A 17,549-nucleotide genomic window follows, 5' to 3' on the forward strand; every position below is an offset into this window, starting at 1 on the left:
TTTGAATTACCTGAAGGTGTTACTTGCTTTCTGTTAAAGCTTTTTGGCTGATTTCTATGTGGATACATAGATAGTAATGTCTTTTTCATGCTTTCTTCAGTCCTTTAAACTAGGGGTTATAACCAGAGATTTATTATGTCTCAGTTCCAATATTTTTTTATACCAGGAGATATTGACATACTGTTTTTGCTCTTCTGGAGAACATAGAAAGGTGTGGTTACTTTGGGAGCTCTATTTAAAAAGTTATTCTAGCCTTTTTTTTTTAAGGAATGTAGCCAGAACATTTTGAATATTTATGTTGTGCCAGACATTTTATCAAGTGCTTCTGGTAGATTATTTTGTTTACTCTCACAACACCTTTAGGTTATTATTACTGCCATTTCCTAAATGGGTGTACTGAAGCTCAACAGAGGCCTTTGTTCACAGAGCAGCGAGCATCGGCGTGAGGGTGCGTGCAAGGGGCCCTGGACCCTGAGTTTTCCTCTTCTGAGGAAACTGTTGGCGGCATGTTGTGTATGGGCTTCGGGATCTTGGCTCATTTCATTGTCCTCTTTCAGATTTTTATGTATTTTTTATCTCCTGTATCTTGTTTATACTTTGTTGCTCCTGGTTTTGTCTGATAAAAACTTCCAGAGAATGACGGATTTCAAGGCTTAATACACTAGGGAAGGAAATGGTTATGAGGCAGTTGTGAATATTTGCCGTCTAAGTAATGCTGAGTAAACCCCGTTTCCCCTTCCTTGCCACATTACCTTGGCGATTTGTCAGTAGCGAGGAGAAAAATAAAGTGAATACTGTAAATGCTTGATCACTTTTCAGTTTACAAATGGGCTCATATCAAAAATTCCATTCTGTGAAGGGCATTTTACGAAACTATTAACTCCCTTCCTAAGAAGGCAGTGGTAAACTGATGGTTAGATTAGAAAATAATTTTCAACTCGCAGAATCTTCATCAGCTCTTTACTTTGAATTTGAGCACTTGAATTCTTTCCTGCAAATGTGGAAATGGTAGATGAAAGCTCAAAGATCCCATGGGAGCAGGACCTGGCCTTCTGACATAGCTAGTGTTGCAGTCGTTTTTTAATTAAACTGTAACCAATCTTTATCTAATGTCCTTCAGTTCATCCAGTATCCATAACACTGAGACTTAGTTTTGTCAGCGCCTTGTGGTGCTTTTGCCTTGAAGACTATTTACCAAAGAAATACTTCTCTTCCTTCCTCCCCCCGTTCCTCATTCTCTCTCTTCTTATAAAATTTAAGCATAGAGAAAATCTTCCCGCTGGCCCAGTTAAGCCCTGTGAGCACCTAATAACACCGCATCTGCTCTCAAGGTTGTAAATGTAGTGTTTCTAAGTGAGGTGGTTTGCTACAAAGGTAAATTTATTCTGTCTCTGAGGTTTTTCTTTTTAAAATGCATTTTGCCTTCCAAAAGGGTATATTATTATTATTATTTATTTAGGAATTTATAGGGCAGTTATAAAACAGAATCTGTCGTATGTTCTGCAGAGTTCGTTTTCTATTTCCTCCTTGTCTCACTGCCTTAGTCTTTCTATTCCTTTCTCTGTCTAGTTTATTGATCTTTTTCTCTTTGCTACTCTTTGTTATCCTAGGGTTTATATATATCTTAAGTTACTCCATTTTTTTTTTTTTTTGCTAACCATGGCAACAAGATTATTTTATTTTACTTTTATTAATCTCATGTTTTTTTCCTAAACTTGGTTCTTCAGTGGACTTTTCTAGAACTTCGTTTTTCACTCTTCTGACAGTTTAAATGCTATCATGTTTTGTCTATTCACCCTCATATTTGCCCTTTTGCTCTTTTTTTTTTTTTTCCTTTTCTTTCTCTCTTGCAGAGCTCACTATGATACGGTGAAAAGATCACACTTTTAAGATTCTTGGGCTCTGGTCTTGGGAGTGTCACAGCTTTGGTTTGGCAGACATTTATGAATGCATGCTATGATCCAGGCACTACACAAGTCGCTGGGGGTGGAGAGATGTGGTCTCTCTCCTCAAAATGTACTCACGCTGTTAAGAGCGTCCTTAAAAGAAAATGAGGCAGTTGGATTAAGCAACTCTGAATATACCACTGGCTGTGCGTGTCTGTCGTTCTAGAGCACTTACATTGTGGCCTTATGTGAACTTTTAGTCTTGCATTATTCATGTGTGTTTCTGTGATTGTGATTTGCCTTCTCAAAAAATAATGTATCTTCTTGGTTGAGTTGAGCTCACAGATTTCATAGAGTTACAACTGAGAAGACTGTTAAAAAACAGTATGATTTAATTGTCTGCTTCACAGGTGAGGACACAGGCCTAGACAAGGTTGTATGACTTTTATCACACTGTGAGTGGCAAAGCTGGGAGAGAACCCCGATCTCTGAGTTCTAGAACAGCGTTTTTCTATCCAAGTGGACTGCTTATACATTTTTCTGATTCCAAATACTTCTGATTAAAGTGTGATTCTTAGTTTCATAGGAGTCGTGGTGGGACAGTGGTTAAAGCGCTTGGCTGTGAACCGAAAAGTTGGCAGTTTGAACCTGCCAGCCACTCCATGGGAGAAAGATGTGGCTGTCTGCTTCCATAAAGATTTACAGCCTCCTTGGAAACCCTGTGGGGCAGTTCTCCTCTGTCTTATAGTACTGCTTTGAGTTGAAATCAACTTCAACTCAAAGGCAATGGGTTTCTTTGTTTCATGCAAAAATATGGAAGTAAGGGTAGTTCCATGCAAAAAGCACCAATATGGGTAGAAATTGCTGAAGAGTTTTGTGATTTAAGTCAATAACTATCAGCCAAATGCCTTCTGTATACTGAGGACCGTTTATGCTTTGTGAGACATACACAACAAGTATCTGACATATTTCTGTCCTTAAAGGTTTTGAGGACTAAGTTGAATATAAAAAATTAATCTCACCAAACATTTCTTTTTCTTTCCCATTTAAAATATTTTGATTATCTTTTCTTATACTACTATTAGATGTTTATTGACCCCCAGATATGTGCCAGGCAAGGGTGTTGAGGATGCAGAGTAAATTCTGGCCTCCAGGGGTGTGCTGCTTGCCTGTGGGGTGAGGATTGGGAAGACAAAACAGTCCAGTGCTCTTTAGTATAGTGTTCTCAAATGGGCCAATTTTGCCTTTCCCCGCCGGGGGCCCTTGGTAATGTCTGGGAATTTGGTTGTCAGACAACTAGGGGTGATGGAGCTTGGCATCCTAGTGGGTTGAGGCCAGGGGTGCTCCTGATCATCTTATAACACCCAGGACAGCCCACAGCAAAGGGCTATCCTGCTGAAAATGTCACCAGTGTCAGGGTCGAGGTACCCTGGTACAGTGTGACAATTGCTGTTTTTAAAACAGCAGTCACATTTTGAGTGTTTTCTGTGCCTGCCCTGTTCCATGGTAGGAGTGTGCACATGTTACCCTTGCCCCTTGTTCAGTTTAGGGATGTGGGAAGACTGAGCCGAATCCTGAGGACAATTTGAAGAAGGAGGGGACAGGCATATGAGGCAGAGAGAGTAGATGTGTGTATACCTGGAGGTGACAGTTAGTGACATCTGGGGAACTGCAAGCCATTCATTGTGATTAAAGCCAGAAGGCGAGGAAGTAACTCAGAAAGGGGCAGCTGAGTGGAGGCCAGAGAATGGGTGGGCTTGTACGCCAGGCTGAGGCATTTAGGGTGTAGGAAACGAAAAAGAAAAAAAAAAAGGTTTTAAGTAGGTAGTTACATGTTCAGAGTTGTCTTTTGGAAGGGTGATAACTTCAGTGGTTTCAAGGGGAACTAATTGGAAGAAGGCAGCTAGAGATAAGGAGTTGATTAGAAGGCAGTTGCAGTCAGCAAAAAATGAGCCAAACAGTCAAGGGAGGGACAGGAAGTAGTTAAGAGCTAGTAAGGAGGATGAATGGATTGGTTGGGGGACTAGGGAGCGAGGAGTTAGGGTCAGGTGCTTGATTTCTCACTTGGGCAAGCGCAGCCAAGACACACACACCCTTTCCCCAAAGGGAGATGCGCAAGTCTTGTCCGCATTAACTGCCTCTAGCTTCCAGCCCAATATCTTTGGGGCTGTTTGTCCATTCCACTGGTCCTGGGTGTAGCCCCTTAGGGTTCAAAAGCTAAACCAGCCATTCCAACCAATCCAGTGTACTAAGGTGTAAAGAGAGCAGGGTCGCCGTGATTAATAAAATACTTTTTATTGGAAGGAGGGAAGAATGGGGACAGAGTTGGTAGCTACTGTTTCACATCCTGCTGGATAAGAATAACAAACTCCCCTGCACACTGCTTGCCAGTTTGGCTGCTCTTGGTTTTATTCTTGGAGAGGATCTCCTTTGTCCATTGTCCCTTGTGGCCCGTCTGGGACGGGTGCATAATTCATGTTTCAGCTCAGATGTCACTTCCTCAGAGAACGTTTCTCTACCTCCAGAATAAAGCAGGCATCCCGTTTTGAATAGCCCTGTTGCAATTATTGACTGACATACAGTATCTGCAATTTTCTACTTCACTGACTTTACTTTTTCTGCTAACCTGCCCCCCCGCCCCCACGTTGGAATGTAAAGTCGTGGGGATAGGGAGCCTTGGGTGATGTGTTCACTTTGAATTCCTCAACCTGGAACAATATCTGGCTTAACATATTTTTTGAAAGAATGAATAAATGAATGAGAGGGGTATAGAATGAAGGAGGAGGAACAGGATATTACATTTTTTTGGGGGGGAGGTTTTTTGGTGGGGGCATAGGAAGAGGAATTCTGCTTTGGATGAGATGAATTTTAAGAATATCTAGGTACAGATGTCTAATAGGCCATTAAACATAGGAGTCTGAAGCTCAGGAGAGAAATCACAATAAAGACAGCTAACATTTGCTGAGCCCTTATTATGTTTCAGGCTCTGCTCTAAGCATTTTGCTGATCTTATTTATTAAAAGAGAGTGGTAGACTTAAAGTAGTTTGCACCTGGATGGCACAAACCATTTGCGCTCAACTGCTAACCTAAGGTTGGTGATTCGAACCCACCCAGTGGCAGCATGGAAGAAAGGCCTGACCCTGGGTTTTCCTAAAGATTGTTGTTGTTAAGTGCCTTGGAATCGGTTCTGACTAGCAACAGAACAAAACACTGCTTGGTCCTGTGCTGTCCTCACAATGTTTGCTATGTTTAAGCCCATTGTTTCAGTCACTGTATCAGTCCATCTTATCGAGGATCTTCCTCTCTTTGGCTGAACTTCCACTTCACTTTCTCTGGGGACTGCTCCCTCCTGATAACATGTCCAAAGTACCTGGCATGAATTCTTACCACCCTTGCTTCCAGGGAGCACTCTGGTTGTACTTCTTCCAAGACATATTTGTGTGTTCTTCTGGAGGCCCAGTACCGTAATTCAAAGGCATCAATTCTTCTTTGGTCTTCCTTATTCATAGTCCAGCTTTCACATGCATATGAAGTGATTGAAAATACTGTGGCTTGGGCCAGGTGCATCTTAGTTCTCAAAGTGACATCTTTGCTTTTTAATACCTTAAAGAGTTCTTTTGCAGCAGATTTGCCCAATGCAATACATCATTTGATTTCTAGACAGCTGCTTCCATAGGTGTTGATTGTGCATCCAAGTAAAACGAAATCTTGGACAAGTTAACCTTTTCTCCGTTTATCATGATGTTGCTCTTTGGTCCAGTTGTGAAAATTTTTTGTTTTCTTTATGTTGAGGTGCAATCCATACCGAAGGCTGTAGTCTTTGATCTTCATCAGTAAGTGCTTCAAGTCCCCTTCGCTTTCAGCAAGCAAGGTTGTGTCATCTGCATATCATGAGTTGTTAATGAGCCTTCCTGCAATCCTGATGCCATGTTCTTCTTCCTGTAGTCCAACTTCTTGGGTTATTTGCTCAGCATACAGACAGAATAAGTAAGGTGAAAGGATATAGCCCTGACGCACACCTTTCCTGACGTTAAACCATGCAGTATCCCTTGTTCTGTTCGAATGGCTGCCTCTTAGTCTATGTACAGGTTCTGCGTGAGCACAATTAAGTGTTCTGGCATTCCCATTCTTCGTAGTGTTATCCGTAATTTGTCATGACCCACCTAGTCAAATGCTTTTGGATAGTCAGTACAACACAGGTAAACATCTTTCTGGTGTTCTCTGCTTTCAGCCAAGATCCATCTGACATCAGCAATGATATTCTTCTTTCCATGTCCTCCTCTGAATCCAGCTTGAATTTCTGGCAGTTCCCTATCGATGTACTACTGCAACCATTTTTGAATTATATTCAGCAAAATTTTACTTGCATATGATATTAATGATATTGTTTGATAATTTCCACATTCTGTTGGATCACCTTTCTTTAAATAAAGTAAATATGGATCTCTTCTGGTCGATTGGCCAGGTAGCTGTCTTCCAAATTTGTTGACGTAGACGAGTGAACACTTCCAGTGCGCATCCGTTTGTTGAAACATCTTAATTGGTATTCTGTAAATTTCTGGGGCTTTGTATTTCACCAATATCTTCAGTGCAGCCTGGACTCCTTCCTTCAATACCATCAACTCTTGATCATATGCTACTTCCTGAAATGATTGACCGTCAACCAGTTCTTCTTGGTACAGTAGCGGTGTATTTTTTCCATCTTCTTTTTATGCATTCTGTGTCATTCATTATTTTGCCTATAGAATCCTTCAGTATTTCAACTCAAGGCTTGAATTTTTTCTTCAGTTCTTTCAACTTGAGAAATGCTGAACCTGTTCTTCCCTGTTGGTCGGGATATGGGGGCCTTACTGGCCACATCTGCTGGCTCATCTACTACCAGGTGCAAGTGCGGAGGTTCTAGTCTAAGTTCCTGTCCTTTAACTTCTTTCACTAGCATCGCTAGTTACCATGGCTTCACATGATGGCATTTTCAGTAATTTCCACTGAGCCTAGAGTTCTGTTTGCATGAAAACTTATCTTTCACAAGTAGTCAGGTTACCAAAGGAGCCTTGGTGGTGCACACAGTTAAGCGCTAGGCTGCTAACCAAAAGGTTGGGGATGTGAACCCACTTAACGGTTTCATGGGAGAAAGACTTGGCAATCGGCCTCTGTGAAGATTACAACCAATAATACCCCCTGGGGCAGTTCTGCTCTTTCAAATGGAGTTTTTGTGTGTTGAAATCAACTTGAGGGAGCCTAGAAACAACAGCGGTCGGTTTAGCAGTGATTGAAATGGCTCAGCTTTTGTAATGTTCACAACTGCAAATTAGGGAAACCTAAATCACATAAATATCTTAGGAATTTAAAATTTTGGATCAATTTTTTTTCAGCAATAGGAGTTAGGTTTCAATTGCAGGAATAAAGATAGTATTGTTAGCATGCACTGTTAAAATATAAAGTATACTTTAGTTTTCTGGTATATAGATTGTAAAACTTTTTACTTTGAGAGTTTCTGAATTTATACCTAGCTTTAACATGCTCATAGATAATGGAGCCTTTAGGTAATAGAAACTGAAAACAGCTATTTTTCTTTGTTGCATTTGGAACATAACATATTTAATAGAAATAATTTTTAAAAAGTGAGTTGACTTATTTATTTGAACATAGTTTCTCATAATTTTAATTGCAGACTTTGGAGCCCAAGGTGTTATTTTTTTTGATCATCTCTTTATACATTGTGAACAAATTCTATAATGATAATGTGAGAAACCCTACAAAAATAGTTACCTATAGGTTTTTCCTTTAAAACTATCCTCCTATGTCAAAGGTCATAACTGTGTTGTCAGCACAGCAGAGAGCATTCAGTTGAGGTATCTTGAGCAGGCTTTTGATTCTCACTGAACCAGAATTGGCATGTAGATCTGGGAAGGACTGTGTTGGGAAGAACGAAGATTCAGGGGAAAAGGCGTAGTTGTAATTTAACACTCAACTTTTCAATAAAACTGTTGAGTTACGTGCCTGATACAGAGGTACATGGTTAGCTCCTCCAAGGATTAAACCTTTTGGTGTTTCTCAGCTCTCTGCTATCACGACTCCTTTACAGTCTTAAAATATCGAGAACCCTGAGTGCTTTTGTTTGTGTGGGTTATATCAGTTGATATTTACTGTATTAGAAATCAAATCTGATAAATTACCAGTTTCTGTTTCTGATACAATTAGAGTATTTATTGGTTCACTCCAAAACAGCAATAATAAACTCACTAATGCTTACATAAATAGCATATTTTCTATGAAAATATAGTATCCGGCTTCATCAAAAGCAGCTAGAGTTTCAGATCTGCTTCTGCATTCAGACATAAGTTCGCCTTTGCAGCCTTTCCCTGTGAGTCTTGAGAAAATTGGAGTGAAAAAGGCAAAGAATGGCCCAGTATTGTTAAGAAAATAATTTTGAGCTCATGGATATTCTGAAAGGGTTGTAGGGGTCCCTGGACCTAACTTTGAGAATCACTGCACTAAACTTTATGTTTCTTGAGGGCAAGGACCATAGCCTTGGTTTCTTTTTTTCTACCACTGAAAAACCCATTGCCATTGAGTCAATTCCGACTCCTAGCTACCCTAAGGACAGAGTAGAACTGCCCCATAGGGTTTCCAAGGAGCGTCTGGTGAATTCAGACTTTTGGTTAGCAGCCGCAGTTCTTAACCACTAAGCCACCAAGGTTTCCTTCTACCCCTTAAAAAAAAAAATTTTTTTTTTTTTTTAGGGCCTAGTAAAATATTCTTTATGTTGATTCTGAAGTGTGTTTGCCAGTTAAATTTCTCCCAATGAAACCCAATAAAATTCCAGGGGAAGGAGCCATTCAGTGTGTCAGGAATGAAGTTCCTTCCCAGGATGTCGTTCCCCTTAATTAGTCATGCTGTCAGAAGCCATCTAGTTCCTCTGACTCAGCAGCCAGGGAGGTGCCACTGGTCTCTTCTTTGTGTCTGAGGACACTGTAGACTGGTTACAGATCAAGAGAAGTAGTTAGAAGAAGTATTCCCCGTTCAGTACAGTGGACTGCAGGAAGTGTTGAAGGTTGTTAGGAGGAAGAAGCTAGAATTGTTTCCTAGAAACTGAGTGGAGAAGTCTTTGCAGAAGTTTCAGGGGGCCTCTCTGGCGAATGTGCTGCCCTCTGCCCTCCAGGAAGCACATACGCTGCTCTGGCTGGCGTTTTTCATACTGGGGCAGTGGCAGGTGGCCTGAAGAGTGAGTGGGAAAAGATTACCAGCTCCCCAAGTTATAGCATTTTTGTTTGCCAAATGTGATGTTAATTTTCTCCAAACTTACAATAAAAATATGCAAACTTTGACCGAAAATGTGCATTCTGTTAGTATCCAATTTTCAGACTTTTGATAAAATGTAGGTAAACAGTATCACAACGTAATCTTGCAAATTCTGTGATAAATTTTGCCTGAAACCAATACACCCACTCCTTACTTATCTACATGGTTAGATTCAAAAGACCATGTTGTTATGCGAAAATTGGTGTTATGTGAAAATGGAGGATGACCACATCAGATCACAAAAATGAAGGATGACTATATCATTACATAACTGCCAAATTATATCATTACATAACTGGCAAACCACTGAGAATCATGGCCTAGCCAAGTTGACACATAACCTTAACCGTCACAGCCAGCATTACTCTCACCTCACACCTTGACGTTCATTACTGCCAGACATACACCATTAATGCACAAGGTAGTTCTTTAGTAGATTTTTTATTATTGTCATGAATACCAAATGTCAGATAATGAGGTAGTCGATAAGTACAACTTACAGTGACGGTATTGGAACACATTTCTTTACCAGCGATGTCAGGACAAATCTTCGTGAACGTAACAGTATAAAAGCAGTGGCTTTTGCATTTGATTTCCAAATAAATGAAAGCAAAAACGTTAAAAAAAAAAAAAAATGCATGATTTTGTCTGCTTTATCTGAATGAGTAGTGGCATTTTCTAACTGTTTGCCTCTTGGCCACACAAGTCATCATGGTACATTCTTACTAATAGTCTCTGAACTTCTTTCTCTGTCCTTTTCCTCCTGGCCGTATACTGCTGCCTGTAGCGCTTCAGCATGGAAGGGATCTCAAATGTCATTCAGAATGGCCTCCGCCACACCTTTGGAAATTCGGGTGGAGAGAAACAGGTGCTCGGTTATCCTTATTTTCCTCATGCTCTGCTTATTGATTCTCTGTGTAAGTGAAGAGCCAGAAAGCTGCCAGCAGTACTAATTTACTAAGACTATTGCTTAAAAGAAAGAAATGAAAGCTAATTGTATTTATAGTCTTGATAATGAACAGAATTTCCCTCGGGGAAAAAGCATTTTTCAAAATGGACGATAGACTAAATGCATTCTTAATATACTTTCGAGAGCTCTACTTCTCACTCTTACGCTTGAACAAATAGATATTAACACATTGACGTAATGAATTGGATGCATAGAAAATCTGATTATGACAGTAATTAAATGAGAATATGGTACTCGAATTCTGAAGGCCAAAGGAACAAAATCTCACGTGTGGAGAAAGAAAGCCAGATGTTGGTATCTTTTAGACCAAAGTTCTAGGTCAAAAATATGTATATCCTTAGTAATGATGGTTGAACAACACGATGAATATAATTAATGTCACTGAATTGTACATTTAAAAAATGTTGAGATGTCAAAAAAATGTGTATCTTACCTCCTTTTAAATGAAATTCATGTGTTTTACATTATATAGTCAGCTACCTAGTGAAAAGCAAGGGCATTATTTATACAAAATTGTGAGTGGATATAATTACACTGAAATGTGTTTCACTTTGCTTTTTATTAACGTCTTTGCATTATAATTTAAGGAATATCATGAACATGGGAGATACATCTACATTAATGACCATGCTTAAAATTACCTTTCACAGTTAGAAATTTTCAGTCCAGAAGGAACATTGTTTAAGCTAGCTCTTAAGTGGAAAATTAGAAGGTATGTAGAGTTTTTTTTTTTTTTTTTATGTAGAGTGTAGCTCATAGGCAGTTTACCAGCACAAGGCATTTGAACGTGGAGTTTTACTGAAGATAGTTCTGTATTACTCAAGAAGGGAAAGAATCGCCGTTAAGAAAAGAGTTCACACTGATGTGTGCAGCTCAGAAAGGGCCTCCATGAAAAGAAGGTTGAACTTTGTTTTGATTCTGGTGCCTCTCACCTCTCTCAAACCCACAGTACGGCAAATAACTTCCAAACTGATCCAGCATCTCGGAGCAGGGCAGGAAGGCCCGCAAGCACAGCCAGATAGCACGTGGGCCATGAGGCGGCGTCTAGGTGCGTCTCGGAGCTGCCTGGCACACGTGCTGTTATGAAGCCCTTAAGGGGTGTATGTCTGTCTTTACAGAGAAACACATTTGGTTATATAATTAAACATCAGCTCATAGAAGTCGACACTGAGAAGATGGTAGAAAACTATTTGACTGCTTTTCTGGATCTAGGGATCCAGTTATTGTTAAGCGACATTCTTGATCTAGTTTTTTGATTATGGGTGGGTGAAATCAATCACTGAGGGTTAGAGATAGAGCGAAATTTAGGGCGTGGGACTAAGTAATGTGTGAGATTGGAAAGATTATAAATAAAAACCAGTAGATTTCCATGTGAACCTATGCAAACGACACTAAACTATGTGTATTTTTTGGTGGGATGGTGAGTGTATAGGCGAATCTGGATAATAATTTTTAGATTATGCTTTTATGAAGTATAGGCTATAACTCTGATACATGTGAGCCTTCACAAGTAATGAACTAGGTAGTTTGTCTCAATTTCAAACATGAATTTTCACTGTTCATTTTCCTTTAGGCCATCCTTTCCTCTTTTCCTTTAATACCTTTAAGCATTTATAACTACTTACGTAATAATTTAAAATAATAATACACCTCTAAAATATATGTACAGACAAAGCATGTCTTTGTTGGCTGTTGGAAGAAGATGGTAGGTGTTTTTAAAATGATCAGTTACTTATGTGACCATTTTGTTCAACCAGAGTAAAAGTGGTCTGAAAGATAGTTATTTGGCTTTGGAAAATTATTTTGTCTTGCAGAGCTGTTTCAACTATGTTTTTAGTTTTAATAGCTGCTAAAAAAGGATTGAAAAATACATAAGTAGACTGTTAGATATGGCTTCACCTTAAGAGTGAACAGATTGAGCAGATCATCCTCAGCCCTAGTCCTGTGGAATTTCCAACAGTGAAGCATAAAGGAGCAAGTGGCTATTTGTGTTGACGATGGGTTTGTGTGAACAGATAGATGTGGTTAAAAAAGAAAAATGAGCTCCAGCTGAGATAGTAAGATACCTTTATTCTTATACATACTTGTGTTTTCATATGGAAGTGGCTCATGTGTCAGGTTATAAAGTAGACCTAGTAGCTATACCAAGTTTTTCCAGATAAAGTAATTCAAATTTAAGTGATGCATTGCTGTTTTTTCTTTGCTCGGCAGTACTTGACAACAGTCATTCCTTATGAGAAAAAAAACGGACCACCGTCTGTTGAAGATCTTCAAGTATTAACAAAAAGTGAGCAAAGACAAAATTAAACTGTTACCTCATTTACTTTGCTGATTCTTAAATATCTGATTTTAGTTAACTGATTTTGTTGTTGTTATTGTTGGACAGTTTAGGAAAGTCAATGATGGATGTCAGTGTTTATTCTTGGGAGAATGAAACCATACATGGCTAGGACAGCAAACACTGCACTAACTCTACAGTTAACTTGTATTTTTTCTGGTTTTCTTACCTTTTGAAATATTTATGAACTAAATTTTTGGGAAAAAAACATGTAACTTGATTCTCCATCATCTCTTGTATTAGTTTAAGAATTTATCCATTTAGCAATAAATAAGATGTTTTATGGATATTATAGAAATATGACTGTTAGTAACCAAATAAGAAAAATGTAGGGTAAGAGTGGCTGTATTGGATTGAGTTGTGTTTCCCTAAAATATGTGTTGTAAATCCTAATGCCTATACCTGTGGATGTGTAATCCCTTTTTGAAATAGGGTTTACTTTATGTTAATAAGGCCATGTCAGTGTAGCGTATGTTTTAAGCCAATTACTTTTGAGATATAAAAAGCAGGTTAGGCATAGACGCAAGCAAGCACAGATAGGGGAGGATAGATGCCACGCCATGTGAAGATCACCAAAGAACTGAGGAATAGAAGCTGAAAAAAAGAAAAGGATCTTTCCGTAGAGCTGACAGAGAGAGAGAGACAGCCTTTCCCTAGAGTTGGCACCCTGAATTCGGACTTCTAGCCTCCTGAACTGTGAGAAAATAAATTTCTGTTCATTAAAACTACCCACTTGTATAATTTCTGTTACAGCAGCACTAGAAAACTTAAGACATTGGCCTACAAAGTGTCATTTCTTATGGATATAGAACCCCAGGTAGTAGTTACAGGTAGAATGTAGATTGATAGTAATGTTTTATGAACATTCATTTATTCAGCAAAAATTATTGAAGGCCTCCTCTGTGCCAGGTGCTGTTTTGGGCAGGTGAGATACTTCAGTGAACGAAGTAGAGAAAGATACAGTGTTCTTGAGGAGCTTGCAATTTTAAATACAGTAAGTCCCTGGGTTAAGAACGTCTGATTTACGGATAACTCATACTTAAGAATGGGCTGCTCTGACTCTCATGAAAACATTGCATAGCTTCAATGTTTCATCAGCCTGACCACGTTGTGGTTAACACTGTAACTTTGTATTTGTATATCCCTAACTGCTAACTGAAATGCCTGTGATTTGAAACTACCAGCTGCCACACTGGAAAGAGATGTGGCAGTCTCCTTCTGTAGAGATTTATAGCCTTGGAAATCCTATGGGGTCGTTATGAGTTGGAATCAACTTGACGGCAGTAGGTTTGGTTTTTTTTTTGGTTTGGTTCTGATTTAACCTACAAATTTGTCGTAAAGACAGAAACAGATCTTGTTTATAACCTGGTGGGGACTGCCTGTAATTTGTTAGACTTAAATGCATATTATATTAGGCATTTCTTATGTGATAGCCATAAACGAGCCCTGAATTCTGTGTCTGTCCCTGTTATTTACAGGGATGCCCTTGGCAGTCACTTACCCTCTCTTGATCGCAGTGAGGATAAACATAATTGCTCTGTTTACCTCATAGTAAATAGATTAATGTATATGTGAGTTTGGAATAGTCACATAATCAGCCTTGTTTTCCTTGCCCTTGAAATGAAGGGATTGAATTTACAGATTGTCTTAGTTAGCTAGTGCTGCAGTAACAGAAATACTACAAGTAGATGGCTTTAAAGAATAGAAATTCATTTTCTCAAAGTTCTGGAGCCTAAAAGTCCAAATCAGGGTCTCAGCCATATCATTTCTTCCTTGTTGGTAGCCCTGAGTGTTTTTTGCTTCCTTGGCATGTAGATGATCCTCACCTGTACCCCCTCTCCCACCCCTGTGTGTGTGTGTATAATCTCCTTTAATAACACAGAAGTGATTAGATTTAGAACCCACCCTACTCAGGTTTGACCTAATTAGTATAACAAAGCCCTGTTTTCAAGTAGTATTACATCCACGTGTGTGGATTCTAACACATGTTTTTGGAGGACACAATTCAGTCCATGACACTGATCTATTAGGTTCTTTTTAATTGCAAATATTTGTGATAACTGCTAATTACAGGGAGACAAATCAGAGAGTATCGGATGGATATTGATGATGATACAGCATATCAGAAATTAAAAATGTGGAGGCATGGGCTGAGGAGCACAAGGGAAGAAGCTCATATGTTCTTTGCTAGATTCCTACCTGCTAACTTGAAGCTTCTATTCTTTCCTTTGATGAAAAATACTTTAAAAACATTTTCTATTTAAATATGGGCACATAATGTGACACGGGGTAGTCTAAAATAAAGAATCAAGAGATTAACTGCATGACCAGCCTCTGGTTATAAGGAGGAACTCATGAAGGTGGTAAGTGTTCAAGATCACACAGTGAAATGGTTAGTTACAGGGCTGGATCTCTTAATTTCCAGCCCACTGGACAGTCAGTGATGCTGGGTTTTTATATGTGACTTTATACAGAACTTAAAAAAAATTCTAAAACATGACTGGAAGACCTCTAAGAAGGGAGCATAAATATTGCTAAGAAGCCAGAGATCACTGAGGGCCTTAGCTTCTCAGATGAAGGCCAGACACTTCTCAGAAGACCAAACGCTTACTTGGTCAAACCAAGGTCATCATACTTCCAACGTTAAGACATCACTAGGCTGATTCTTAGATGATGTCTTCATAGATTGACACAGTTTGGGCATTTTCGGGTCAGTGAGTGTATGTAGGGTGTGTAAATGAACACCCAAGTTAATGTAGTTATGACAACAGCATTGTGAAGACAGTAGATGGAAGGACGACCTTCACTTTGGAGGTAAATACTGGTTATCTCATGAAAACTTGGGGAGAACCTGAACCTCTGCTGCTGCCACCTACAAATGTGAGCCAAAGGCAGAGCACCGTGGAGACCACCACTGTGTTGATGGATATGCAGCCTGCAGTCGGTTTGTTGTACTGTGGGGCTTGTGTGTTGCGATGATGCTGCAAGCTGTGCCACCAGTATTTAAATACCAGCAAGGTCATCCATGGTGGACAGGTTTCAGCTGAGCTTCCAGACAAAGACAGATTAGGAAGAAGGATCTGGCAGTCTACTTCTGAAAAAAATTAGCCAGTGAAAACCTTATGAATAACAGCGGAACATTATCTGATATGGTCCTGGAAGATGAGTCCCTTAGGTCGGAAGGAACACAATATATGATTGAGGAAGAGCTGCCTCCTCAAAGTAGAGCCGACCTTAATGACATGGATGGAGTCAAGCTTTCGGGACCTTCATTTGCTGATGTGGCACGACTCAAAATGAGAAAAAACAGCTGCAGGCATTCATTAATAATTGCAACATGGAATGTACAAAGTATGAATCTAGGAAAATTGGAAATCGTCAAAAATGAAATGGAACGCATAAACATTGATATTCTAGGCATCAGTGAGCCGAAATGGACTGGTATTGGTCATTTTGAATTGGACAATCATATAGTTTACTGTGCTGGGAATGACAAATTGAAGAGGAATGGTGTTGCATTCCTCGTGAAAAAAAAAATTTTTTTTCAATATCTGTCCTGAAATATAGCGCTGTCAGTGATAGGATAATATCCATATACCTACAAGAAAGACCAGTTAATATGACTATTATTCAAATTTACACAATGACCACTAAGGCCAAAGATGAAGAAATTGAAGGTTTTTACCAACTTCTTCAGCCCGAAATTGATCAAACATGCAATCAAGATGCATTGAAAATTACTGGTGATTGGAATGCAAAAGTCAGAAACAAAGGAGAAGGATCTGTAGTTGGAAAATATAGCTTTGGTGATTGAAATGATGGAGATCACGTAATAGAATTTTGCAGGACCAATGACTTCTTTATCGTAAATACCTTTTTTCAACAATATAAACAGTGACTATACACTTGGACTTCACCAGATGGAATATACAGAAATCAAGTCAACTACATCTGTGGAAGGAGACAAAATGGAAAAGCTTCATATCATCAATCAGAAGAAGGCTAGGGGCCGACTGTGGAACAGACCATCGGTTGCTCATATGCAGGTTCAAGTTGAAGTTGAAAATTAGAACAAGTTCACGAGAGCCAAAATACGACCTTGAGCATATCCCACCTGAATTTAGAGACCATCTCAAGAATAGATTTGACACATTTTACACTAAATACCGAAGACCAGACAAGTTGTGGATGACATTAAGGACATCATGCCTGCAAAGCAAGAGATCATTAAAAAGACAGGAAAGAAAGACCAAAATGGATGTCAGAAGAGACTTTGAAAATTGCTCTTGAATGTAGAGTAGCTAAAGTGAAAGGAAGAATGGTGAAGTAAAAGAGCTGAATAGAAGATTTCAAAGGGTGGCTTGAGAAGACAAAGTATTATAATGAAATGTGCAAAGACCTGGAGATAGAAAACCAAAAGAAAAGAACATGCTTGGAATTTCTCAAGCTGAAAGAATTGAAGACGAAATTGAAGCCTCGAGTTGCAATATTAAAGGATTCTACAGAAAAAATACTAAACACAGGAAGCATCAAAAGAAGATGGAAGGAATACACAGAGTTGCTGTACCAAAAAGAATTGGGCGACGTTCAGCCATTTCAGGTAGCATATGACCAAGAACCATATTGTACTGAAGGAAGAGGTTCAAGCCGCACTGAAGACACTGGCGAAAAACAAGGCTCCAGGAATTGACAGAATACCAGTTGAGATGTTTCAAAAAACGGACGCAGCTCTGTAAGTGCTCAGTTATCTACGCTAAGAAATTTGGAAGACAGCTACCTGGCCAACCAACTGAAGAGATCCATGTTTGTACCCATTCCAAAGAAAGGTGATCCAACAAAATGTGGAAATTATTGAACAATATCATTAATATCACATGCAAGTAAAATTTTCCTGAGGATCATTCAAAAATGCTTGCAGCAGCACATTCGACAGGAAACTGCAGGGTTTCGAGCTGGATTCAGAAGAGGACTTGAAACAAGGGATATCACTGCTGATGTCAGATGGCTGAAAGCAGAGAATACCAGAAAGATGTTTACCTGTGTTTTATTGAC

At 39.3% G+C, this 17,549-nt stretch overlaps 1 protein-coding gene across 4 annotated transcripts in view; it reads left to right on the forward strand.

Annotated features, from left to right (window-relative positions):
• Positions 1-17,549, forward strand: part of FEZ2 (fasciculation and elongation protein zeta 2) — a 59,602-nt gene that overhangs the window by 33,822 nt on the left and 8,231 nt on the right. For 2 of the 4 annotated variants that reach the window (XM_064277213.1, XM_010595864.3), the window contains exons 6-7: positions 9,977-10,057; positions 12,371-12,446. The exons of 1 other annotated variant lie outside the window; for it this stretch is intronic. In XM_064277213.1, coding sequence (XP_064133283.1) covers positions 9,977-10,057; positions 12,371-12,446 — 157 coding nt within the window. The remainder of the gene's footprint in view (positions 1-9,976; positions 10,058-12,370; positions 12,447-17,549) is intronic. One more of the 4 variants, XM_010595865.3, reaches the window with a different exon arrangement.

The sequence above is a fragment of the Loxodonta africana genome, chromosome 26 (genome assembly GCF_030014295.1).
Source record: "Loxodonta africana isolate mLoxAfr1 chromosome 26, mLoxAfr1.hap2, whole genome shotgun sequence".
Lineage (NCBI taxonomy): Eukaryota > Metazoa > Chordata > Mammalia > Proboscidea > Elephantidae > Loxodonta > Loxodonta africana.